The 27,201-nt window shown below is 43.9% G+C and overlaps 2 protein-coding genes across 4 annotated transcripts; both read left to right on the top strand.

The window, feature by feature from the left end:
• Positions 1-4,183: 4,183 nt before the first annotated feature.
• On the top strand, positions 4,184-8,864 carry LOC133924898 (GPCR-type G protein COLD1-like). The gene is made up of 13 exons (XM_062370631.1): positions 4,184-4,733; positions 4,831-4,938; positions 5,100-5,220; positions 5,340-5,469; positions 5,782-5,860; positions 5,949-6,037; positions 6,595-6,687; positions 6,983-7,009; positions 7,107-7,193; positions 7,405-7,476; positions 7,615-7,745; positions 8,068-8,271; positions 8,347-8,864. The coding sequence occupies exons 1-12, from the start codon at positions 4,418-4,420 to the stop codon at positions 8,219-8,221; spliced, it is 1,407 nt and encodes a 468-aa protein (XP_062226615.1). The 5' UTR covers positions 4,184-4,417; the 3' UTR covers positions 8,222-8,271; positions 8,347-8,864.
• Positions 8,865-20,733: 11,869 nt separating this feature from the next.
• Positions 20,734-26,807, top strand: LOC133923646 (putative protein Brevis radix-like 3). Of its 3 annotated transcripts, none has more exons than XM_062368930.1 (7): positions 20,734-21,122; positions 21,328-21,464; positions 22,886-23,038; positions 25,117-25,547; positions 25,679-25,823; positions 25,914-26,362; positions 26,452-26,807. In XM_062368930.1, the coding sequence occupies exons 3-7, from the start codon at positions 22,934-22,936 to the stop codon at positions 26,528-26,530; spliced, it is 1,209 nt and encodes a 402-aa protein (XP_062224914.1). In that variant the 5' UTR covers positions 20,734-21,122; positions 21,328-21,464; positions 22,886-22,933; the 3' UTR covers positions 26,531-26,807. The 3 variants fall into 3 exon arrangements, with proteins under 3 accessions (XP_062224914.1, XP_062224913.1, XP_062224915.1); XM_062368929.1 differs by having other exon boundaries at positions 21,320-21,464; XM_062368931.1 differs by lacking the exons at positions 20,734-21,122; positions 21,328-21,464; positions 22,886-23,038 and adding an exon at positions 24,786-24,879.
• The last annotated feature ends 394 nt before the right edge of the window (positions 26,808-27,201 follow it).

Genomic DNA, 27,201 nt, shown 5'->3' with positions numbered 1-27,201 from the left:
CTCCATCATTACCTTTGTCTCTGTTGCATGTCAAAGGTTTTTCGCTGCGTGCATCAGTAAATCAATGAGACGCCCTTGAATCATTTTAGTCCCTGTACTTTACATTATCCGGGAACAGTAGAATCCCTTGCTTCGTCGCGGCGGCAAGTCGGAGTGTCCGATCCCCTTTCCCCGCCGGAGATGGATCGAGCTAGCTTAAGGTGCAATCCTGGAGCGAACGCGTCATGGCATATTGGCATCTTTTAACGTGCCTTTGCTTGTTGCTTATGATGGCTTTGACGTGCTGAGACGGAACGGAACATGGTACATCGGCTCATGGGGACCCGTCAGAAGGCAGGGGTTTCGAGAAGAACAGCGCAATAATGCTGGATCTGCCGCAACGTCCGACTCCGGCGAGGCAGCGCTAGCCGAGGCCGTCGCGGCCGCCACCATCTTCGCCCGGGTAGCTTCCACCTCCAGCTCGTCGGCCTCGTGCGCAACAACGTCTCCAATGGCAGTCCCTCCGGCAGAGGTCCCTGCAGTGGCCGACTTCCTTCGGTTGCGGCGGTGCACGGTGGTCCTCGCTGCCGGCGAATCCGAACCCGGTGCAAAAGAGGCAGCCATGGAATGGTTGTGGAGGCTGGAGGAGTGCGTCGTGGCGGCGAACGGCTGCCGGGCGCTTGTGAACGCGAGGGTGTCGCTGCTCAACGTCCGCCGGCAGGACGCGAACACTGAGAGTTCGTCGCGTCCTCGAGATCGGGCTGGATGTTGCGTTCTGCTTATGCTTAGAATTGGAAATGACTCCGTTGTGTACTTGCGTGCTTAGTTCCAGAATTATGGGACGGCTTGTGCTGAAATGAAAAAAGACATCGGCGCAAAGCTTCCACAGTTGGTGGAGAAACAGGCTGTAACCCTGGACGAAGGGTCATGCAAGCACTTGCTGGTCTTGGCAGCAGACGAAGCACGGTTGAGCCCGGCATAAAGGGGCTGGGTATAAATGGGGATAATTGTTCAATTTCCACTCTCAGTAGGTGGCAATTGTTATTGAGGATGATATGGATCTATGTATGTGAAACAGAGTAGAAAAAAACGAATGTTCACATAAAGAGGTCGTAGTATTAGGATCCCAGATGGTCGTGTGTGCTTTCTTTGTGCTTCAAGTATACGATGGACCGGCAGGTGAGCGAAACGTACGTTGGCTGGTGCAATTCGCATCATGTTCGGGACGGGGCCTTACGCTATCTTCAGCAGCTATCTCAAATTTTTATTCTAAAAATACTATTACAGCATCCCCTATCACTATTACAATATCCTTTATTTTTTTCATCTTCAGTAGTTACCCTACTTTCTAACTTCTACTCCTCTTTTTTTTCTCTCCGAACCCGCTGTCAAACTCTGTGAACAGTACAGCTACAGCGTTGCTACAGTACAGACGTTGCTTCCTTCCTTCAGATCACTGTCAGTCTCTATGAGCAGTAGCACTGTAGCACCGGATACCGATTTAGCCGGAGTTGCTACAGCACGTGAGCAGTACACCGCAAATCACTGTAGCAGCCGAATCTGCAAAAATGCCTTCTCTGCTGGAGATGGCCTTAACACCGTGGTTGGATTGGGATACTGGTGCCGGCGCATGTGGTTGTTCGCGCACGTTCGGGTGGATTGGTGATGACGTTCAGGGGAAACGCCCGCGTCGTACGTGGTTTCGCATCCCCCGGCACGACCATCTACGATCGATGGTCGTGTGCGCGCACAGGCTACTGCGGACCGGTCGGGATCGCGCGAGGAGGAGGGCACATCGGTGCCATTCTGGTGCTGGGCGAAGTTAGGTCGTTGAACTTTGGGTTGGTGGGCGAACTGAGCGCCAGTTGGTTTGGTTAGGTTCTTATGGTGATACTTATTCATTTGGCTTTAAGTCTTCTACTCAGCATAAGTACTCCTATTTACGGTTAATTATTCTTTTAGTAGTAGAAGATATTCTCGTCACCAACGAGGTGTTTATAATGGATTTATCAATCTCAATATCTATCAATCCAATCTCTCGTAAGCGTTCATAGGGGTAGTGTGTGCATACGTACATATATTCATAGGTGTGTGTGCGCACATGTGAGTGTGATTTGCATAAAATTAAAAGAACTTCGGGTTGGTGGTGACTTAGGGTCCAAATTTTAGTAAAACTTTGTGAATTTTAGAATGAAAATGAAATATTTAATTTTCGAATTTTTTCACTCACGTGAGACTCACAGAGTGGAGAAAAAATAACCGTAGTTTCATGAATTTCGATTTTTTATCAGTGGATGAAAAAAAAATATAAAATTGAAATGGCTGTGACTAGAAAGCACTCACGGTCCCACGGATTGATGGTGCGTGCGATCTATCCAGCTAGCCAGATTGTTTCTAGTTGCTGCCTTGTGTCGCGTGCCGTTGCTGGATTTGGTTGGGACACGGGATGCAATGATGTCGTATCCGTTTCGCTACAAGAGTTTCAGTAACTGGTAATTGCTGTTTAGAGTGACATACGAACTTCTTGAGTCTATACACGTTGCAGAGGATCATAAATAGAATACTAACCTTTTTTATCTAGCAAATAAGCGAATGAGACCCAGGGAGAAAAGCCAGTCGTTGCGTTCCCACTTTCCACGGCATGCAGCAGTGGTCACCATCGTACGGTACGGATCGATAGTCCCGACGAAATGAATCATCCTCCATTTCCTGATCCGAAACCCGATAACTAGTCACGACAAGAAGTCCACGTGAAGAACAATGGGCCCATACTTATCTGGGCCAGTGACTCAGAGAGAACATGACGACGACACTACAGAACCACAAAGGGTACTAACTTTATGAAACTCATAAAGTTATCTAAATGTACAGTAATTTAAGTCTACGTGATTAATATCCTGTTATTATTACTGTAACAATTTACTGTTTATAAGCTACTATAACATACAATCTATTACGTTCGTTTCATATCTAACGGTTCATGAGAGCTAATATCATAACACTATTTATTTTTCTAACATTACTTTAACAAAATTAAAAGATACGAATCCCCACAAAGCCGGTCTTGCTGTCCCGTGGTATTAGATTATTAGGCCAGCCCAATGAGTCTATATTCCCATTGAGGAGTTTTTCTATTTTTTATATTTTGAAAATCATAAAAATTGTAAAACTACGAGTCAGTTTGAAAAAATTACAAAAATAGCTATTTTCGCCCTTCCAATCCGCGATAGATTTAAAAAATAAAGACATCGTTCTTTTAACGGGTGACATGTTAAAAATTAATTAAAAAAACATTACGTTTCATTACTCTTAAAATTCAAAACACTATCGAAAGTCATATTTTTTATGGAAAAAATATACTGTAGAGGATGGTAGAATATATCAAAAAAATCAACTCAAAAAATTACTTTTACAATGAGAAACAAAAAATAGAAATTTTATTATACACATTGTAAATATCATATTTTTGTTTGAATTTTTTAAGAGCTATATCATACTATTCTCTATAATATACATTTTTAGATTATTTCATGATAATTTCAATAGTGCTTTGAATTTTGAGAGTAATAGAATATAATATTTTTTAATTTGTCGCTGGTTGGAAGGATGACATCTTTATTTTTTAAAACCTATCGTTCGGTTGAAAAGCGACAATAGCCTATTTTGATAAAAAAAATTAAACGGGCATGTAGTTTTGCATTTTTTTTATTTTTGAAATATAAAATAAAAAATATCTTCCCATTGAAATTGCTTGGCAGCGGAAGTTAATCTGTGGGCCTTTTTGAGGCTGGCCCATGAGGAATACATCACAGCTGAAGCCCGCATAGTGCCGATTAAAGAAGCATTTATATATATTTTAATTGTTTTTTTTTGCAAATATACACTTTAATTTTGAAAATTACAGATATAAACTCTTTGTAAGGGAAACCGGAACAGGTTTAAAAATGAAAAAAAATTACATTCTAATACTTTAAAATTCAATATATTATAAAAATTATGTGATGTAGAGGATGATAAAAATATAAGTTGTACTATGATAGAATAAAGGAAAAGGAATCTGTGATTCCAACGTTGTAATTTTTCAAAACGGATACATATATTTCAAATTTTTTATTTAGAAAATATAAAGGTAAAAAGGTTCGATTAAAGAAACTGAGAAGGCGTACGCATGCAAAGGCGTTACCGTTACTTCAACCGCTGGCTAGCCCTTGCGCTCGAAATCTAGCCCGGCCCACGATCAACACATCACCGCGGGGGCAGGCGACGGCGGTGCGGGAGACGCCTCCGCCCATTCCCACGAGATCCGACTCCGACTCCGACTCCGTCCCCGGCCGAAACCCCCTTCTACGCGTGCCGCCGGCGCGGGTGCCGCGACTGAGGTCTGTAACAGCCGGCTCCGCACCTGCGGCGCGTGGGGGATACAGAGAGCGCGAGAGAGATGGGGTGGGGCACGGTGGTTTACGAGGGCGTGGTGGTGGGCTCGTCGCTGGCGGGGCTGGGCTGGGCGGGGCTATGGTTCCTGAACCGGCGGCTGTACAAGGAGTACGAGGAGCGGCGGGTGCTGGTGCAGATCCTCTTCGGCCTCGTCTTCGCCTTCTCCTGCAACCTCTTCCAGCTCGTCCTCTTCGAGATCCTCCCCGTCCTCTCCAAGCACGCGCGCTTCCTCAACTGGCACCTCGATCTCTTCTGCCTAATCCTCCTCCTCGTCTTCGTCCTCCCGTACTACCACTGCTACCTGATGCTCCGCAACTCAGGTTCCGGCCCCAATCAATCTCCCATAGCATCAATCGCTGCGTGTGTCTGTGTGCGGTTTGCGGCTGTCCTGATCGTCTGATCGGTTGGTGGTTGCAGGGGTAAGGAGGGAGCGGGCATGGCTCATTGCGGCACTGTTCCTTCTCGTCTTCCTCTACGGGTTCTGGCGCATGGGGATTCACTTCCCCATGCCTTCACCAGAGAAAGGTTTGATGTTGCAACCTTATCATGTTCGATAGTATGATGGCACCAGTTACTACAGCTTAGGATATTGATCCCCGAGGCATTGTTTGCTATTATGCTAGACAACTGTTTGTTACTCGAATCGGCATTGGTTCATTTGGTTTGACTTGGTGTTCTCCTTGCAGGGTTTTTTACGATGCCCCAGTTGGTCAGTAGGATTGGCGTGATAGGAGTTAGTGTCATGGCTGTGCTTTCTGGTTTTGGTGCCGTCAATCTGCCATACAGCTATCTGTCGCTCTTTATCAGGTTTCTGACTCTGATATAAGCTTGTCTCTCATCAATATTATAGTTTCACTTCTGAGCATTAACTTCCATTTAGGTATTTGCTATGTTATACTGATCACATTGACTATCCTGATTTGCAGGGAAATTGACGAAACAGACATCAAAACTTTGGAACGGCAGCTCATGCAATCCATGGAGACATGTATTGCCAAGAAAAAGAAAATTATTTTATCTCAAATGGAGATGGAGAGGGTTCAAGGATCAGAGGAGGTGCTTACTTTACTTGTAACCGCCTCATGTTTCAGAGAAAACAATCCTGTCTTAACGTTGGGCTGCAGCACGGAAATATACTCTATATGCAATATATATATAGATTTAGCTACACCAAATTGCCATACATTGTTAGTTGTGCTTTCATGTAGTGGAATTTGAAGGGGTAATGCCGTAGTGGATTATTCCATCTAATAGGCAGTGGAGAAAGTCTTAACAAACATTAGGGTTGCAACTTGCAAGTGGCACACTCTTTTATTGTTTTGATGTTTACCATGTACAGCATGAGAGAATATAGACATTTCCTTGCAGAAACTAAAGGCCAGATCGTTTCTAAAGCGTATAGTAGGAACAGTCGTTCGATCTGTGCAGGAAGATCAAACTGAGCAGGGTATTCTTGAATCCTTGTTCCTTCTTCTCTTTGCTCTTTGTGTTTCTTTGTTGGTGATAAGCATTAATCCCCTAATTTTGTCTTGAAGATATAAAAAACTTAGAAGCGGAGGTCCAGGCACTGGAAGAGCTTTCCAAACAGCTATTCCTTGAGATATATGAACTCCGTCAAGCTAAGGTATCTTTTTTGTGCCATGTCTATGATAACATTTTCTACTAGTTAGTTGGATGTACCCTACTACTTTCTCTACCTTTTGTTGTGTCATCCTACAAAACATCTCACGGAGCTGAATCCTAATTTGATAGTGGCATTGATGCTTCAAGAAGGATTCGGTGATACAAGTGAGATAGCTAGTACTCTTTCGCATAAGATCTCAGAAAAACAACATAAATGTTCTAACGCCTAATCAACTTCATTGTTTCTTGACTTATAGATGCGTTTTTTTTGCCTTATAGTTTTATAGATGAGTGTCTTTTTTGCCATGTCTGTTGATCTCTGACAACTTCCTCAGTACATTACTTTATTGTCTCCCACACCCACTACTACAGCACTTGGATATTATAGAATCTTTTGTTCTAGCTACAGGGAGAATAAGTTGCCAACATTGCTGTCCTTTGCATCTCGTATGTCGTATGTCATTTCACAGTAGTGACTATTTTGCATGTTTGCTACTAGTGCATCATTTTTAGACTAAGTGATCTAACTTTTTCCTGCTCTTCTACAATGCGTTCCAGATAGCTGCTACATATTCTCGAACGTGGAGAGGACATCTTCAGAATCTACTTGGATATGCCTTGTCAGTGTATTGTGTTTATAAGATGCTCAAGGTATTACCTCCAAATTCCATTATACATCTTGCTTATGTTGTTTTGATTTACACATCATCAAATCATCTTGTTTCATGTATCATAAGTTCATAAGTCAGATTTTTTTTCCTGCAAAACTAGATGGGCTGAAATACCTGTTTAATCAATCCATTTTGCAACAATAAAATCTTAGCTTTGCCATTTTTCTGCTCTCCAATTGCTGCAAAGTTTATTTTCAGGAATCTTTTGTTCAGTTTTTATTCGCACTTCACACTTGTGATTTAACCTTAAGGATGTTACTCTTTTTCGTTTGCAGTCCTTGCAGAGTGTAGTCTTTAAAGAGGTACAAACTTCCATGCCTTCATGGATCTCAATGCAAATGCTTGCCATTTTTACTACATGAACATTAAATGATTTACCTACATTTTTCTTTCTCCCAGTCAGGTTCTGTGGATCCTGTAACGATGACAATAACGATTTTCTTGAGGCATTTTGACATTGGCATTGATGTTGCACTTTTATCACAGGTAGCTATACTGAAGCTAAACGAATTCTAGAATGGATTTGGAATTACCCATACCACTGTATGTAATGTACTCTGTGTAGATGGACTATAAATGATGTATTGCCTTCTTTAATGTAATATTGAGTTGGACTTTTTTTTGGGTCTTTGTTCCTTTTTAGATGTATATTTATTGAGGTTCTGACACCTGTCCTGCTTTTGCCTTGTACTTGTAGTACATATCTTTGATGTTCATCGGAATGTTGGTTGTCATATCTGTTCGAGGTTTCTTGGCAAATGTTATGAAGGTGAGTGTTATTTGTGGCTGCTACTTTTATTGTCATTCGAATTGTGGTGCTTATTAGTACCATCCGTTGGTCCGTGATCTTGATTTCTCCTGTATCGAGCATCTAAACTTGAGCTATTGTGCCTCAATTTCTGTGCAGTTCTTCTTCGCTGTTTCTAGAGTTGGTAGTGGCTCGACAACCAATGTCATCCTTTTCCTATCAGAGATCATGGGCATGTATTTCATATCATCCATTCTTCTTATAAGGAAAAGCCTGGCAAATGAGTATAGGTATTCCATAACTTAACATGTTGCATTAATATAACTTGATTTTCGTTCTATATTTGCACTAATGACGCCGCAGTTAGGAATTGATGTTTAAAACATGATAGTTTTTATGAAGATTTTAAAGAAATGGAGTCCAGTGAATATGTCAATTTAACAATTGATGTCACAAATAAAGGGTTCTGGCCTTCCGGGTCCCTTACGAATAACCCTGTTGAATAAATGATGTTATGCTTCTTCTGAAACTACTATCTTTTAGGTTTGAAATTTTACATCATGATCAAGTTCCATTGACAAAATTTACGTTTGTTAATGCATGTGTGCTCAGGGTCATCATTACGGATGTTTTGGGCGGTGATATTCAATTTGACTTCTACCACCGTTGGTTTGATGCTATATTTGTGGCGAGTGCTTTCCTGTCCTTGCTTCTGATTTCAGCCCAATACACCACCCGGCAAACAGACAAGCATCAGATTGATTGATGCGTTTGTCCCACTTGTGCATATTGTCTTTTAACCACTATTTGTCCAAGGTATGTGTTTATCCTTCACACTGCATCAATTGGATGTTCTGACTTCTGTTGATATTATCCTGCTTGTTTTGTCAGGTTGACCCGTTTTTTCTACCACACTTTCCAAAGGTGCTGTTTCTTGATAGACCCTACATACACAGTTACAGAACATAATACATCGTTAATTCGAAGGACTCTCTTTATTTCGTAATATGTTACCCGGCAGCATTGATTCATGCTAAACAGTTCCTCGTATGGAAGTTTACTAGTCTTCCCCGCACTGTTATAGCAATCATCAGAATCATGTGTGAAGATGCTGTAATGGGATTCATTGTAATGTTGTCTGCACATGCTTATTATTTTTTTGACCCAGACAAGTGAGGAAGCCCATATTAGGAATGGAGTGTGACTTTGTAAAATAGCTTGAGACTAGTGCCCGAGGATGGTAGGGGTTTGATGTATCTTCAATATTCTTTTGGCGGTTACATGTGTAACATTTGTGACAACTTGGAAAGGTAGTATTATTATTCATGGTCTTCTGCTGAAACCTTGTATATACTTGAAGTAATCTGTAAGATAAATGTATTACACCGATGATGTCTTATTCATGGCAATCCCGTGCTTCCATGATCATACCTGCTCATTTGCACAAAGTGCTACACAACGAATCTCGTTTTGTTTGTAACTAGCAAGATGGTCTATACGATAATCTTTGACTAAAAATTAGTTTTTTAGTTTTTATGAGGTAGTGTCATTCAGTTACAAAGTGTGTAAAACGAGAAGAAGAGATTAAAAATATATTAATGAAAAAGAAAATTATTTATGTTTTAAATTGTATCTGAATCGTATATACGTATTGTTTTAATTTGTATACTGTTAAAATCGTGCATTTCTGTAGATAATTAAACCAAAATCTGAATATGTTAGCTTTGCCTCATGTCTGTTTCATGCGGCGAACTTAAGTTACACTGCACTTCTTAATATATTATCTTAGTAGGAATTTTAATTTTTTTATTATGAATTCTAGCTATTGATTAATTGTATTTTACATACACTCTTTATTTAGGTAATTGATTTTTATAATAATTTGATTTGTAATACTATTTGATATGGATCCTTATTTTTCTATTATAACCTCAATTTTATTATCTATTATTTTATTTTATTTAAACTCTTTATTTACACATTTTGCTTTCCAACTTGTATGGAAATCGAACTGGTGATTTTTTATAATTTTTAATCCCTAATTTATGTATTTATTAATCGTATTTGATATTGACTATTTGATTTCTAAATTTAGTTATTTATTAATCGTATTTGATATGATCTATTTGATCTAATCTAGACCGTTAGATGTTCATAATAATGAATAATTTGGATATTTTTTTTTTTACTAACTTGGTAATTTTATAACTTTTAGAGTGAACATAGTGGCTATTTTTCTCCTCAAATAGTAATATAATAGATCCTTGTATTGTTATGGAAAAAGTGCTCATGTTTAGTTTGTGGAGATTAGTTATTATTCTTGTCCTTGATCTCTCTATGAGCCGCGCTTCTTTTTAATCTGACCATTCATTCTGTTCGCTGGGGAAGCTTTTCTTCTCAACTGTCGATTGTGGTTGTCTGGCTGATATACTGCAGTTTGAACTTGATAGATGGAATGATCTAGAGATGGAGCAGCGAATTTTTGTTTGTACGTACGTACCGGTGTCTCCATTTCCCACTCATAGCCAAACAACTGACCTTGTAGACTTGTAGTACCACAGGGACTTGCCGAATTAAGCATCCATCACTGAGCAAATAACTGCCCCAATAGTACATGGTCCAGGAGCCCGTCTGCCCGTGCCGAGCAGTGGAGACATAGCACGGGACGGCTTGACACTGGCACACTACTGCTTGTCTCCGTGCTGCCTATGCCGCGCACGTGCCGACCGATGTGTGCGACTTGGTCACATGAGACATGCCCAAACGTTGCGGGTGACAGACAAGCCTGCCACGCCCGGTACGCCATACACGCTTCGATGAAAAAGAAGCTGCGGGCTGCGTAGATCGCGACCTCGCGAGTGCACGGACCAGACGGTTGCATGCATGCACACGCATTGACGCCCCCGGTACTAATCTTCGCAGCGACTGGGCCGGAGCTGCCCTTTTGAAGCACGCGTGTACGTAAGATGTGGTACTTTGACAGGGGAAAGGGAAAGATCGAAGGGTAATTAATAAGCGATGCAAAAGCGAGCGACACAGGTGCGCAGCAACTTTCCTTCTCAGTTCTCAGGGCCGTGCGTTTCGCCTGACACGGTCAATGCCGCATCGATCGTCCCTCCCCGTCTCAAAATGGCGCGACCGATTTGACGGCCGAGCCGGAGGAGGACAAAGCAAGCAAAAATCCTTACGAAAAAGAACAAAAGGAAAAGTGAAATCGGCCTGATCAGCACTATCAGCATCAGGTGTCCCGGTCCAGAGAGCTGCCTGTTCATTAACAGGAGCTAAAAAGGCTGCATGCTTAGCATCGTGCAACCAATCTCGCTCACCGACACACAGTACGTACGTAGTAGCAACCAGCGCGATCTAAGACCATCTGTAGCAGCACCCGTATCCAGTGCTACAGTACTCCGTAAGTATCGTAGCACTGGAAATCGCACTCCAGCAGCTGCCCCCATCCAGTGCTACAGTGACGCTACAGTGTTACGGAGAGATGGTCTGTATTTTTGCGGGCTGCTATAACAGCATGTATACTGTAGCAGTACTGTAGCGCACTGTTTATATGGACTGACAGTGGGTCCGGATGCAGAAAAACGCGCCGTGTACTGTACCACTACTGCATTAACACTGTTCACAAAGGCTGACAGCGGATAAGCGAGAAAAAAAGAATAGAAGGTAGGAAATAGAGTAGCTGCTGGAGATTGAAAAATAAGAGATGCTATAATACTGATAGAGAATGCTGTAATAATATTTTTGAGGATAAAAATTTGAGTAGTCACCGGAGATGGCTAAAGGACCATGCATTACAATCGATCTCCGGTTGTACGGCGTCGATCAGCTTGGCGTGCATCGATTGGCCGATGCAAAGCCGAGCAACCTCGCTAGCGAAAAGAAGTGCACGAATCGTGCATTAGAACCCGAGCCTGACGAGACGTCGGCATAGCCATCCCTGTCTCGTGCGTGTCATCACGGCGCCGGTGGGCCGACTAGTGGTCGCTCGGCTGGCCGGACAGCTGCACTGTGTCTGCACAACCCCTTCCCACGGGTGGACTCCAATCGGTCACGCACGTAGCGACAGTCCACTCGGAGTTCGGACGGGCGCGGTCGAGTGAACACGACTGGATGGAACTGGACCAGACTCGAGTGGCCTTTTCCGAAAGGCTGCACGGCAGCGTGATCCACCTCCGGGCTCCAGCCCCCATGGCTCGGTCTCGGTGCAATGTGCCGCGCGCCTCCTTTCCTCAAAGATTTGCTCGGGCTCGCGCCTGCTTTCTTATCGGAAAACCTCGATCTATCCGCTCCACAAACACGCACCTACACAGTCTAGCCGTCTAGTCGTTTTCGACCCCGATCCTTCTCTTTGGCACCGCATCGAGCGCGAAAACAGAGAGAACAAACACAGCCAGGAAGGCAGGAAACGATGCATATCTATCTCCACTAGCGCGCCCAGTGCTCCAGTACCAGCGCGTGTTTGCAGCGAGACCTGCCCCCGCGAGAGGCCCAGCCGGTGGTGGAGTCAAAGCTCGGCACAGGCCGCACAGTGGGCTACTACTAACATAGGTTGTAGCTCCGTCATCAAAAGTTGCGGGCACCGCATGCACTGGATCCATACGCTTGCATGCATATCAGGCCTCCGCATCTGCCATGCCGCTCTGGCCTCCCTCACCCGGCCGGCCGTGGCATTGGCGAGGCACGTCCGCGCGCCCGCCCGGCACGATCCAAATCGCCGTGGAACCCGACGCAGCGGAAGCTAAGGCTGCGCGGCCCGTACCCGGCACTGACGCGCCTGATTTGCCACTTTGACCACACACCGTGGCGCGGGGACGCGCGCCGCGCCAGTGCCAGGAATGGCCGTATGTTACATGCGAAGCCAGCGCGAGTGGTGTGTGCCCGTGTGGATTGGATGGCGATGGCATCAAAATGCGGGACGGGCGAATGCCCCCGCCTGCATGCGTCGGTCCCGTGGCCGGCCGGAGAAAAGAGGCCTGTGGGTTTGCTTGCTCTAATGGAGTTTGGAAAAGCTATACTGTATAAGTAAGTTGACAGAAAATAGATTAATTGGAATTATACGTGTTAAAAAGAAGAATGTTTGATTGATTGTATTTGTTTGGATAGATTTATTTGATTTTTTTGGTTGATTGAATCTAAAATCGTATAAGCAGATGTAAGAGTTGAGATTGCGATTAGTTATTTATAAGAATATAATTTTATTATACTGATAAGTGAGTTCGTTAGCATACCTGCATCCATTTAGTTAGGATAATAAATAAAGCTAAAATGTTAAAATGATGCTGTATATTTATATCCGCTTATATAAACAGAAAATATAGATGACTACAATCGAGTACACTTTTTTTAAGATTACAGTTATCATGGAACTAAACGGGAGAAAATTCAGACACCAAACACACTGCAAGTGATGTGAGCAAGAAATCGATCTCGGCGTCTGAATTCTGATAGGGAATCTGCTTTCGCTTGCGCGCGATGTTTTCGAACACAGGATACCCTATTTCCATTACGACCTTGGTTTTACGACTTCAGATTCAGACAAAGACAGAATATCGAAACCAGAAACGTAGATATAAGAGGTACACAGAGAATAACAAGACCATTGTTGATGATAAAAAAAATGGTACAACTAAGTTTTTTTAAGACCGAATATTTTAGTGCTAAGATTATGTAATGTAGAGTATTCGGCGAGTAGAATAGGTTAGTGCAATGATTTGCAGAGATTACTTTGTAAATTGATCCGATAAGGTCTCCGGCGAAAGTACAGATCATTTGGTGAGTTTAACATGTTTTTACAGAGTTTTAGAGCTTTGAAAATTAGTCTGGTGTTTAGAGTTTTTTCTTCACCAGAATATCCGATGTTTAGTTTGGAGTTAGAAGTTTCAGCATATTGGAACATCAGATGTTATTATCAAAACATCCGGTTAAATATTTAATCTTTACTGAGAGATCGATGTTTTGAAATTTCGAACCTTACGGTCATATCGGAACATCCAATTAAAAGACCGAAACATCTGGTTAATTATTTTTTGTCCAACCCAAAAACCCAATAATTTCAAAAATTAAACTTTCGGTTATATCAGAACTTTCGATATTCTAATCGTAACTTCCAATTAAATATATTTTAGTCAACTCGAGAGGTCCAAATTTGGGAAAATCGAATTCTCCGACACGATCGGAACATCATATCGGGGAATCGAAACTTACGATTCGAATCAGCTTAGAATTTTGGAAAGAGATTTTGTTATATTTAAAACGTATTTTGGTAGATTACCATTAAAGATGGGATAAGACTATCCCTACCTGTAAATATAAAGGGACATGACTGATTGAGATCATTCAACGTTCAATCAAACAAATAAAATTAATTTTTCTCTCATTGTATCCTCTTTTTTCCTTAGTTATCTTTTCTAATCTCCATTATTCTCCGTTCTTGATCTCGATGACCAAAGACAAGCCGCCGACTATCTGCGCTCTGACAGATCCCTTATGAGCATGGGTAATGACGAAGTCCCAACGGTACGACGCTACGATTAGGATTTTTTAGGTGCTGCTTATCGGGTATTATTGGTCGGAACTCCAGTGTAGCCTGAAAGTTTCGATTCGTTTTACACCTGAAATGATCGGTGCTTGGCGTGATGCTTTTTGGCGTTAACAAATAACAACCACTATTCTAGTTTTTCTCCAGAAGGACTAAAGGCAGATGACTGAAAGTACTGAGTACACAGCATGCTAGTTGTCGACTTCTTCAGAGTCTTGCTCGTTGTCAGTCTGCTCTCTCCCGGAAGAAGCATCAACTGACCACCAGGAGGCGCTTGAGGGGTTGCTGCTGGGCCAACACTTGCGAGACTGGCTGCAACAAGCTTTGAGCGGCACGGATCAAATCATCTTCGCTCATTTCTTTGAGTAAATCTGTCCAAGAAATTAGTAAAGAGCAAGCACGAAACATGGTATTACTTAGATGACGAATCAACTTCTTGTCAAAACATGCTCTATTTCGAGATCAGAAAACACCTCTGTTGGGGACTTGAGTTGTGATCGACCGAGTTTATGGACTAACCACTCGCTCTTCTGTTCCAATCATTTTTTCCCCTCGCATGGGTGGTTGCAATGGGACAGACAAGCAGTTTTCAGCGAATGATGGATACTTAGAGGTGGATAACTGGGCCGTACACATTGAACCAGACTGTAGGCACAACACGACATGGACCGTCTGGCATGACGTTTCAGGCCGTGTCTAGGCCGCCACCCGGGCATGGTGGGTTGGCATCATAGGTGGCCAAATGGTCGGTTCGGCACGGGTTCATCGAGGTACGGTCTGTTTAGGTCTATGTTGTGTCGATCCACGTGTCGTGACTCTAGCTTAGGTATGATCCACGTAAAACTCGGTTGTGCTATGTCGGCCCGCGGCACGATAGTCCCGATGACTTTTTTGGTCAGCCCACGGAAAATTAAAAAAATCACAAAAACTTATTTTTCACCCGGAATTAAACACACGACCTTCTATTTAGAGTCAAACATACTATCATTGTACCATATATCCTATATATTATTATATCTAAATAAATTATATAAAATATTAAAAAATAGAAACAGTTAAACAGGTTGTACCGTGCCGGCCTGTCGTACCACGGTTCCAGCCCAAACACGACCTAAACTGTCGTGTCATGCCGGCTCGACCCATTAAGCGCCGTATTGTACCGTGCCTAAGCCAGACTAAAATAGTCGTACCTCGTACCGACACATTTAATCCAACCCACTTAGCCACTTTTAATTGGCATGGCACGACCCCGATAAGCCAACTGGTTCGACAAGGCAGGATCTATCCTACCAAGGCACAACAGGCCAACTAGCCAACAAACAACATGTTTATTTTAAAAATATATATTTTTACTGTTTGAGCTAAAAATATCACCAAACTCACATGTTCTTGCGAATTTACGATAATTTAGCAAAATTTTATTATAATTATTGTAAAAAAAATCAAAAATTCAAGATCCGGCTCCCAGCTTATTTGAATAAATCAAGATACATATTTTATTATCCAACATCTTATTTTATTGTGCATCATATTCTTCAAATTGCTACTCATTTAAATAACTAAATAACACGCTTATAAGAGATAGTGTACTTCCTCTATAAAAACTAAAAAATTAAAATATTGAAAAGAATATTCTATGTTGTATGCCTTTGCATTCATTTTAGATCTAAAACTAAAATATGAGGTTTTCGTAACGTTCACCAACTTCTAGGTAATGCTCTGGCCATAATTATTCTAGTTATTTTATAAGTGTCTATACTAAATTATTTCAAGTTTATGATAAGTATGAAAGCAAGTACGTTGGAGTTTGGTGCAACGACCTCCGCCAACACCCACAAAATATAAGAAGAAAATGTGGGGGGACTATGAGGTGCAAGTGCAGGTGGTTCTTCGTCAAGAAGTTCATATTCTTCGCTAAGATCATCCTTGGCCATTGCAACACTAGGTGGGGAACCAGCATCCTTCATTGATAGCGATGCTATCAGCTACGAAGAAGATTACTTTATCATACTACAACGATGGGATGAGTGTAAGTTAACATATATGGCGTTTTTCCTATTAGCACGAGACGTGCTAATGGTTTACATATGGACCATTTATTCAGAGGTTGCCTTTAATTTCACTAGAAGAATATTTGAGAAGAGAAAAACAAATCTGACAAGTCAGATATTGTAAATACTCATTATTGTCAAAGTAGGGAACAAGCCGAAGTGCGTGAACAACACACTATAGAGAGTAAAGAGCTTGAGGCATAATTCCAAATTTTGTATCTTGATATTGATAAAAACATATAATTTTCAAAGCTAGTCATACTTTTTTACTTTATAGGATTTTTCTCGTATTGAGTTTTTACTTAGAAATGTTTTTAATAAGACAACCAGAATATCAATAAAGCTTATTATTTAATACAAATAATGTCTTCATGTTTTTATATATGTTTCTTAATTTTTTTAATTTAGAGCTACACAGTAGGTGGCCGCTTGGGCTCATAGGCCAGCACGACACGACCCATTAAAATAATCTTGTCTTTAGTGGGCCATGCCTGACAAAGAAAATGTTTTCGTGCCTGTGATCAGCCCACCAAGCCCATTTGACCATCACTAATGGAAACCCTGATCCCACGGTAATGTATGCTCCCTTTTGCCTTCTCAAGAAACTATCCTTCAGTCACATTGCCACTTTCATCTTTAGCTTTTGCTCTGTCCTAACGTTAGCAACAAGAATGCTTTCCCTTGAGCTTTCTCAAGAAGCTATGCAGCTCAAGATTAGACCGCCGCAATATATTGCCAGAGCCACCATTTTCCTAGGGTCTTTTCTCCTTTGAACCATGAAATCTGGAATGAAGAAAGCGGCAGCCAGAAAATACCACAGAACTTATTGGTGGACTACTTTATGGTTTTCTTTCCTTTTGTCTAGCTTGGCCTCTCGGGTCATTGGTCAAGCACCGTCCAGTCTGCTCGGCCTGTCCCTCCGTACAAAAAGGAACGTCTTGTGAAGCTGTGAAGTGTGAACAGATAAACAACCAAAACATGCCCCTTTTTTTCTTAAAAAAAAAAGAAGAAGAAACGTTCAAACGATGGCGTATATAATAAGAGTACTAGGCTGCCACGGGACGGGAGATAGGTAGGCTCGTGCATTTAAGCGGGAATCTAACTGTTTTCGATCAGATGTGTGCGACGGTGCGAACGGATTAGACTAGTCGATCGGCTGCGTAAAGCCTCCATGCTTGCCAGTGCTACTAGCACTTGCTCAGTAGTCAGTAGTACAAACGAGGACTACCATGCAGAAGTTTTTTAATTAGGATGGTGAAATACTACTGATGCTCTGTTCTTTTACATATCTAGCCATGTTGGTGAGACACGGACCAAAGGAGTATCGTTTAGTATTATGTTGGCAACGTGTCTCAACTCGTGCCTTGCAGCCTCCACATGCACGTCAAGGATCCTAGTAGTCATGGACAACATTATTCCTTTTCTGTGAGGGCTATGGACATCAGAACTAGGGGGAGAAGTGAAATAGTTTCAGATTCTCGGCCGTTTGGATGAATCCGGCAGCCAAACGGTCGAGCGAGAAAGGATTGGAAGAGAATTGCTAAATTGGGAGGCCATTTCTCACAGATTCTCCCGATTAAACCTGTGTTACAAGATGCCTCAAAAATCTATCTTTTTCCCCTAAAAATGTAGACTTTCTATAAGGCTCCAAAAAAAGCTACCAATTTTTTGTGTAGGTTCTATAATCTATAAGCAACCTATTTTGATTAGTTGCACTTAAAAAGCCTAAAAATATTTGAAATTAAAATTTATTAAAGTTGAATGTTTTTTTTGCACCTTCCATGAATTTGTAGAGCTTCAAAAGGATTCCCAAAAATTAGGAAAAAATCATCAATATTCATCTCAATTAACGGACTAATTTATAAAATTATCTTCAGCTCTAAGTTATATTGTGAAATTTCATGTGTCTTCACATGACCTCACTTCTCATGAATTTGATCAATTCCAATTAAATTCAAATGCATGCAACAATTGCTCAAAAAGATAAGACATGATGCTCATGTTGTATATATCTCAATTGTTGTTATTATAATATTACTATTGCAAAAGAAAAACAGCATATTAGCAAAGGCTAAAATGTTCAATTATATCACTATCCTATATGAATCCAGAAAGTGGCAAACAATTATCTTTTATGATTATAATTTATCGTAGAATCGTTTCTATAGAGAATCTATAATCATAAAGTTTATTAGTGACAAACGAATCATCAAACTTTGCGCAATGTTTTCGTTCAAAAAAATTTCATTGTAAGGTGCGAATCCATTGCAGAAGGCAATTACGAGGTTGCCGAAACTGTCCACGACGAGCCAGAATCCATGCATGGACGCACGTACCGCCCGGACGGCGTCGACTCGTCGTCACGAATCCCCGTGGGCGTGGAGACGACGGCCCGTGTCACAGCAGCCAGGATGACGCCACGCCGCGGCTACGCTACGGCTCCGCCTCGCTGCGGCCGAGGCCCAGCGTTTACTGTGGCTGTGTTTGGATGCCTGGCCCATATCCTGTACGAGCCGATCCTGAATCGGTTCCTACACCGGTGTTTAGTTGCTTAAATTAAACGAACTCATGAGGGTCAGGTTATAAAGGTTCCAAACATATTCTCACAGATAGATCCTGAAGGAGCACCGAATCTTCCCCCTATGAACATCCCGCTGTGAACAGTATTAAAAAAATCGGTCTTCTACTGCTTAAAAAATTCTAATTTTTTTTTACATGTTCTATAATACATGTGTAATATATTTTAATTAGATTCATTTAAAAACATGTGTAAAATTTAAATATTTTTTTAAAAATACTACTTTTATAACTTCTAACAATTGTTAATATCTCAAATAATTTTTTTAAATTTTGGAAAAATTCACTAAAATAATCTTCTTATGTAATAGACTAATTTCTAAAATTATTTTCACCGCTGTGTTATATGATAAAAATAAATTTCTTTCTAATATTTCATTTATATGCATTTTTATTATCCTATATAGCCCATACAGGATAAGTCTATTCAAACAACCAAACATAACCTTGTAACAAGTTGTCTCATTTCATACAATCCACTAAACAAAAATATATATATCATCAAATACAACTAAACAAATATCATACATGTAACAATCTATCCAATATCAATCCAACCAACTGAATAATCCCGTACAAAATCATGTGCTCTACTAGCAACCAAACACTACGTGTATCCGTAGGCTCAGGTGAGGTGGGCACAGCCGGGTAAGGGGCTGCCGGCCCCACACCGAATCCTTGGGTGGGTCCCGGCAAGCAAGAAGAGGGACCGCACGCCCCAGATCGACGGCTGTGATCTGGCGGGGCCCGCTGCTCCCTAGGTCCATAGACGACGAGTAGGAAGACGGCTGCACTGGGGCTTTTCTGCAGTGGCAATATATTTGCTCTTTTTTATTAGGACTGTATATTTGCATTCAGATGAAACAGTACTCTATAGCAACGATAAACTTGTGAACGAGAGTATGACAACAGAGACGGGAAAGATACTTTTAAGTATACTTGGATGCATGCTCTAATTTGCCAAACCTTTATTGCCAGCCTCAACTTTTATACCGGCCCATTTGTTTGGTATGAATTGGACAAAGTTTGCTTCTACTACCATAAAAGATGAAGTTGATGATGCATTATTCTACGTCAGTATCTCCTATCTTAAAAACATAGCGCTGGCAGTTGAGCCACACCTCTGCTAAAACTCCACAGACAAAAATATTCTTCAACACGCTAGCTATGAGACAAAACTTATCTACTCCTAAGTCCTAACAAACTCACTTGTCTTTGAGTAAAACTCAGCTCCGCTCCAAGAGAGAGAAAAAAAACTTATTTTTACCATCGATAAACGAAGACATGTCAATCTAATAATTATATACTATCTCACAAAATTCAACCTTGTTGTTCATAGTTTTCCCACCTCATAATCTTGATTTTTACCAGTTTGCACCTGTCGAATGAAGTTATCATAGTAGATTTTATCATCGTCAGCCACTCAACCCTTTCTTTCTTTTTTTGTCGTTGTCGTCTACTGAGATCGTTTCTCCGTCATCATGCGGCCTTCAGTCTTGACTATGGTGAGACTATGGCGGCGGGGCTAATGTACAACTTTCGCCAACATGTCGACGGAAAGGTGACAAGTGCCTCAAAAGGTTTTTGCTGTACAGTGAAGGAGTCGATAGCGTGAGAATTGGATCCTCTGACAGAAGAGGAACCGAAGTCAAGATGATTTCAAAATATGGTGTGACGTGCCGTTAACTTTAAATAGACGGGTAAGATTTGATGCTACAACATAAGTGAAATCGTTACAATAATTTTATAAATAATGAAACCTGAGGCCGTGTGAGTAGTGTGCGACGGTAAATTACTAATGCGCCTCACGATTATTGTCCGCCTCGGACTTCACGGATGACACCGATTACAAGCATGAAGGTAGGGAGGAACAATATTCCACGAAATATGCTACATTGATTTACAGTCCGTTCATGTGGTAGCGTATCAGGTTTACTGTTTGCAACCTGTAGCATGGAATCATATTCCTCCCTCTGATATCTAACGGCTCTCGAAGATTTGAAGTCACCGTCCGGGTGCGCCTTTCACCTGCGGTAATCGCGCAGCCATTTATAACCACTAGCACGGCAACTGGGGTAACAAAACCAAACCAAACAAGTGCAAGCGAGAGGCAATTAACTACTGCCTGGCAGCAATCGCCCTGCCAGTCCCGCTGCCTCCACGCACACAAGGATTAGAAGTCGAAACCCAGACTACCAACTCAGCGCAGCAGAGCACGAGGCCGGCGCTGGCGTCGGTCCTTCCCTCCCTCTGCTGGATCCTCCCCGCCATCCGGACGTGCGTGGGTTCCTTTCGTCCTCGGTTGGCAAGTCATCCTACCTTGCCTCTTGCCTGGATGGATTCCGTTTGCTAAGAGCTGTTTTTGTTCTCCATCGATTGCAAATCTTAGTTTCTCTCTCAACATTCAGTTTGTTTCGCCCTACATACTCATCCAATCCATCCGGCCTCCATGGTTTGATTGGGTGTTCTTCAGCGCTCAAGATCGGCACTTGGTTGGTACCCGCACCAGTCTTCTTTGTTTTTTTCTTCTGTTACGCTCTGCTCTCCTCCTGTTTCAGTTCTTGCGTGTGTTTTACAGTCCTGTTCGTCATAGGTTAAACCCACTCTTCTCCGGTGTCAGTTTGAATCGTTAAACTGTTGCATTCTCTTGTCTAGCCTTGTGTGATCACATCTTTACTTGTCCTGAAAGATTTTCAGATCATTTCGGCCGGGCTCAGGAGATTGAGGAGGAGGGGCCGTCGGGGAAAGAAAACGCCGGCATACCGCTGTTGCTGTGGCTGTGGCCCACACTGTTACACTACTTCTAGGCTCTAGCTTGTGGCCGTCAGTCACCTGTGAGTATCTCGCCGATCACATCCATAGCTTCGTCAATGCATCCTCTTCTTTACTCGTTTTTTGAAAAAGGCATCCTCTTCTCGTCAAGGCAGAGCAGGTCTACCAACACAAACGTAGGACTCCTCCAGTCCTCCTCCTTGCGCTAGTATTACACCAAATTTTAAGTTTTAACGAACTTGAATTTTTTTTAAAAAAAACATTTTTAAAATAAAAGGCAATCTAAATCTTTGGCGGGTCCCACCCTGCAGACGTTCGATACTCACCGGGCGCTTTAACGGGTCCCGGCGCCTGAGAAGATCAATAAAGTCCAGGCAATACGTTGATATCGGGGAAGGGGTTGCCCCCCTGCATCATAGACTGAGTAGTACTAGTACCATCTCTGCGGGACTGCGACTGCGCGCCTCGTGCGGTGAGCTGCTTGCTGCTGCTGTTCGTGTCGCCTGGAGTTTTCCCCATACGCGCCTGTCCAGCGTGGGGCACCGGGCGCGCTCGCTCGCTCTGCGTACAGGCCACCAGGTTACATGTGCATAAGGAAAACATCAGAAGCTTCTCTGCCCGCCATGTACGCCGTGTTTACCTGCCGTTATGCATCGTATACATGCAGCCATTGTTATGCCATGCAGTCCCTCTCTTTCTCTCTCATCTCGCAGTACAATAACAGTTGCTGTATCTGCCCATTATATTCATTCATCGTCAGCTTTGTCTGCATCTGCTTAGTGTTTCTACTGTTTTAGAACAGCATGCTGATGGCTGATGCTGCCATTGGCATGGGTTGCTTGCCCCCCCTCGCTTTCATTTGTTTATGGTTTCCCTACTACTGCTACGCCCCGTTCAGCGCCGGTGAAACTGTGACCGCAAAGCTCTAGTCCCTAGCTTGCATTTGCATAGTCGAGTTGCTTCCTTTCCTGGACGGGACAAGGTTGGCTTTGCTGGCATGTCGACGCTCAGGTGCGCGCGTGCGGTTCTCGGTCCGGCCCAGCCGCGGGGGCCGTGCGTGCTCGCGCCTTGAGGCTACCGTTTGTGGTCACTGCCCGCTGGCCGGTGCTGTTACTGTTAGTACTATACATGGTGATGATAAAGTGATAGTGCGCAGCGGTTGTCGTTGTAGGAGTACTATTTATATATGTATCTGGTGTGAGCAGGACAAGTCTTATATGATCGAGATGGCGTGGTACCAGCTACTTGAATCGTGTTATACACTGACATAGAAACGATGTACATATACGGGTCCTGCATGCATTGATTTATCATTCAATATCTATAGGACGCACTTGTTTTGTTCTGGTTTGAGTTCGACCATGGATCCGTGCAGGCATATGCGTGGATGCATGCGTTCCTAGTTGTACTGCTTGCATGCATGGGCGCAATCTTCAGTTACTACTCGGAGATATGGAACGGTAACAGAGCATTACTTTTGCAGCGCGATCTAAACGAGGAGAGATAGTAGAGCAGTGACTGGTAACAGAAGATGCTGGCATGCATCGCGTGTTCCTCCAAGGAAGGCGGAGAGGACGGCTCCCGTGCCGCGGCCACGCCTCACGGCAAAGATGCCGTCAAGTCTCTCACCTCACAGGTACTACTCCTATCTCTGCTCTCTACGTTGTACGTTGTACATATTCAGTGACCATCTAAAATTTCTTAGATTCTCGCTACAGATTAGTTCTTTGTTGAGAAAAAAATTACAAATATTAATACAGATTAGTGTTATAGACACAACTAGAATTCTCGTGCAGTTGATGATCTAGCTCTGTCACTGTACGTATTACTCTTTTGAAACACTTGCTACCCTAGTAATGTGCGTGCCAGTCCCCGCGCGCGCGAGAGAGGGAGAGGAGAGTCCTCTGACACGAGCATGCACACAGTGCTAACGCCTAGGAATTGCCCAAGCAAGGCCACGGGACGCATGCGCCGGCCGCGTCGCGACCGAATTCAATTCCTAGCCCGACTGGTTAGTCTGCAGGAAGACGCCAAATATATTCAAAGGGCGGGCCGGTGGTTGATGAGGGTGCATTAGACAAAGAATTCGTCGCAACCCCTGGCTGCTGTCTGCATGCCTATTTGGCTAAGCCCTGCTGCGTTCACTGAGGGCCATTGGAGTAGTTCGCCGTACCACGCAACGCAATCAATTGAACGAATGCCTACACTAGACATCATGGTCAGCTCGCTCGTGGCCTTCGGAACTCTTGCATCATTTCTTCTGTCCCTGTCCCTGCTTGATCACAAGCTTTTGTTCCTTTCCGTTCAAAGTCTCCTTCGGTCCTTCCCCATTATGTCACACTCCACTCAAAGACAGATAAACATTGACGCTGTAGCCAGCAGAGACTTGTTTTCATCAATTTTTTTGGCATGCTTTTTATTCACAGCAGTGATAAGACTGCTGATAAAACCATCCATGCCTGAAAGTGCAACGTGAATGACATCGTCTCAATCACTTTCGATCCTTTAGCGGTCTAACAAGTACATGCTCACGGCGTTCCACGGCAAAGCTGGTCAAGGGAGGATGACTATGAGTGGGTGTGGTGGGGGAGAAGGCCACTTTCTTGGTTGCTTGGATCTCCATTCCCACCCCCCTTAATACCTTTGCAGTTTGCCACTTTGCCTATGCCCGATTTGATTTTGCTCCCAACATTCCCTCCCCTTTATTCAGTCACTAGTGATCACTTGTCACCACCACGTACTCATTCATTCATTCTCTTTGCTCAAAAGGAAAAGGCTAGGCTATGCTTGTATACACACTCTGTGCCACTGTGATGCTGTGCGCCCTGGAACCGGATCACGCCACATCAGCCTCTTTTTCCTCGTGGAAAGCCATGCCATGGCTGTGGGGTTTTTCTTTTTCACAACCTGGGATTTAATTTGCTTGCCAGCGCTCTCTGCGTTCGCCATCGAATAAAGGCCGGCCGCGGGCCACGGTACGTGGTCCTCGGCCTACGCCTCCTGGGCCTCCCCCTGCCGGTCGGCCGGCCGCCGGGACACGCAGCGCGTATCATGCCGTGCCGCGGCGACCCAAGCATCTGGTGTCTTTCCAAGCGCGCACGCAACGCATAATGCATGCATGCACTGCACTGCACTGCACTGCCGGAGGGTCCGGCCATATGCTGCTGCGTGCCCTTTGGCACCATTATTAGCTGCGCCTTTGAGGCCGCAATCCATGCATGACACTGTGACAGCGTTCATGGTTCCTTGTTTCAGACAAAAGGTTAGAAAAGATTTCCCTCCTGTAACTAGCTAGCTAGAGTGGTCCTCTGTGTCTGTGTCCTATCTGTGTCTGTAGCCGTGTTGGGTCTAATTTACCTAGCTGCTTTGATTTAAGCGTGTGCGTTACGGGTATGCTTTGTTGAGTACCCCAATATTATTAGCTAGGTGATAGTCATATGATGAAGTAATTCGTCGGCACACATCCTTCTTGGTCATGTATGTAAACTTAAAATAAGAACATACATAGGTACATATATACATACTCATGCACGATTCGTCTAATATTAAAATCATTTTCTTTTGATGCTATGTAAATGTTTCTCAGATGTTAGTAAATGATAGCTACTTATATGCTAGCTCGAGTCAGAGGGCTTACGTGCAATGCACTTGCTAGCTGTGGCCTGTGTGAGCGGTGACTAACTAGGCTCTCGCGATGCAATGTGCTGTCTTCAGCTCAAGGACATGGTGCTCAAGTTCTCCGGCTCCAACAAGCAGTACAAGGGGGCGCCCGGCGGGAGTCCGTCGTTCAGGACAGGGAGCTACCGCCGCCCCTACCCCGGCTTTATAGACGACACCGGCTTCGCGCCGACGAGCAGGGTTCTCGGTGAGGACTACGACACAAGGACAGCATTGGCAGCAGGAAGCGCCGGGGCGCGAACCGCGCCGCCGACATCGAACAACCGCGGCTGGCAGCAAGAAGGCAAGAGCCCTGGTGGTAGCAGCTGGATTCCGAGCGTCGAGGAGGAGGCGGCCAGCGACGAGGTCGTCGTTGTGGAGGAGGCAGCCGTGCCCAGGGATTGGACGGCGCAGGTGGATCCCGGCGTCCAGATCACATTCGGCACGCTCCCCGGAGGTGGCAACGACCTCAAGCGCATCCGCTTCAGGTTTCGTTATATTTCTCATGTACACTTGCCGTGTTCAGCTTACTGTGACCGAGCGAATGGGCGATCATTAAGTCTTGCATGATACATGTGCTAATTGTTGCGTTCTTGTGCATGTGTTCGTACGTACGTAGCCGGGAGATGTTTAACAAGTGGGAGGCGCAGCGGTGGTGGGGCGAGAACTACGACCGCATCGTGGAGCTGTACAACGTGCTCACGTTCAGCGGCCGGCCGCAGGGGGCCTCCACTCCGACGTCCTCCGTCGACGACTCCGTGCTGGTCAGTACATGCGTGCACAAATAGTTCACTTGAATTGTTCATCACCATGATCGATCTGCTTTAACGTGAACAAACAATTGATACCTGCAGAGAGAGTCGTCCTACTCTCGGGGCGGCTCGACGAGGGGCAGCCCGGTCGTTATGCCACCACCTCCGCCGGTGAGCAAAGAGCCGATCACCCGGAGCACGTCATGCAAGGCAACGCCAGGGTCCTCGGCGCCTTACGCGGCCGCGCCTTCTACCAGGGCGGCGTACTACCCGTCCGCGGCCGTGCCCGACCCGTCCGACCACGTCTGGGCGCACCACCTCAACATGCTCAACTCCGCGGCGGCCGGCACGTCAGCTATGGGCGGCGGTGGCCCGTCGTCTTACGACCCGTCGCGGGCCACCACCTCGTCACTGGACGAGGCCTCCGTGTCCATCAGCAACGTGAGCGACCTGGAAGCGGCAGAGTGGATCGAGGAGGACGAGCCAGGCGTGTGCCTCACCATCCGTGAGATCGGCGACGGCACCCGCGAGCTCCGCCGCATCCGCTTCAGGTATGCCACTGATCATGGACTTGTGATTTGCGAAGCATCACCAACTCAATCTTTCTTGATCATATATCCTTGTTTCTGTGGGGTTGCAGCCGGGAGAGGTTTGGCGAGGACAGGGCAAAGGTGTGGTGGGAGCAGAACAGAGAGAGAATACAAGCTCAGTATCTGTAGCAAGGGATCAGAGAGGAGTTGATGCAATTTGCAGGCTTGAAAGGATAATCTAGCGTGTTGGGGGATATATTAGAGGGGGATGATACCGCTATACATGATGACAAGAGTGTGAAGAGTGAAAGAAATGGGCGATGGTACATGGCTTTAGCGAAGGTTGTATATGGAGCTTTGTTGAGTTTCTAGATGGATATGTGCTCTCTTATCTTAATCTGGCTTAATTGCATTGTCATACACAATGTGGTTTGTTCGTTGGTTTAATTTATTTTAACTTTGTCCATTTCTTGCTTGGGTTTATGTAAGTTGTGTCCTGATTTTGTGCGGGTGAGGTTAATGTTGGCAAATTATGGTGAAGTTTCTGAGTAGAGTAATGCAGGCATGTAGAGGCCCAGAGCACGATTAGGACTCAAACTGAAGTGAAATGCCTATGCGAAGGGAAATTCGAATAAGAATTTACAAAAACGGAAAATAATTATGGATTCAATCTATAGTTCCCCTAAGGCAATGATAGGCTCGTGTAATATTGGCAGCAGTATTGTTCAAACCAACCATGTTGATAGACCGAGCGAGAACTTGGTCAAACATGGGCTTACAGAGCTAAGGTGGATGATGAATCTGTTTCGTGCAAGAGAAACACGTGTTGAGTTTGTATTCGAAACTTTGTACGTAATATT

This window comes from Phragmites australis, chromosome 7 (genome assembly GCF_958298935.1).
Source record: "Phragmites australis chromosome 7, lpPhrAust1.1, whole genome shotgun sequence".
In the NCBI taxonomy this organism is placed as follows: domain Eukaryota; kingdom Viridiplantae; phylum Streptophyta; class Magnoliopsida; order Poales; family Poaceae; genus Phragmites; species Phragmites australis.
This window is presented reverse-complemented; position numbering and strand designations above follow the sequence as displayed.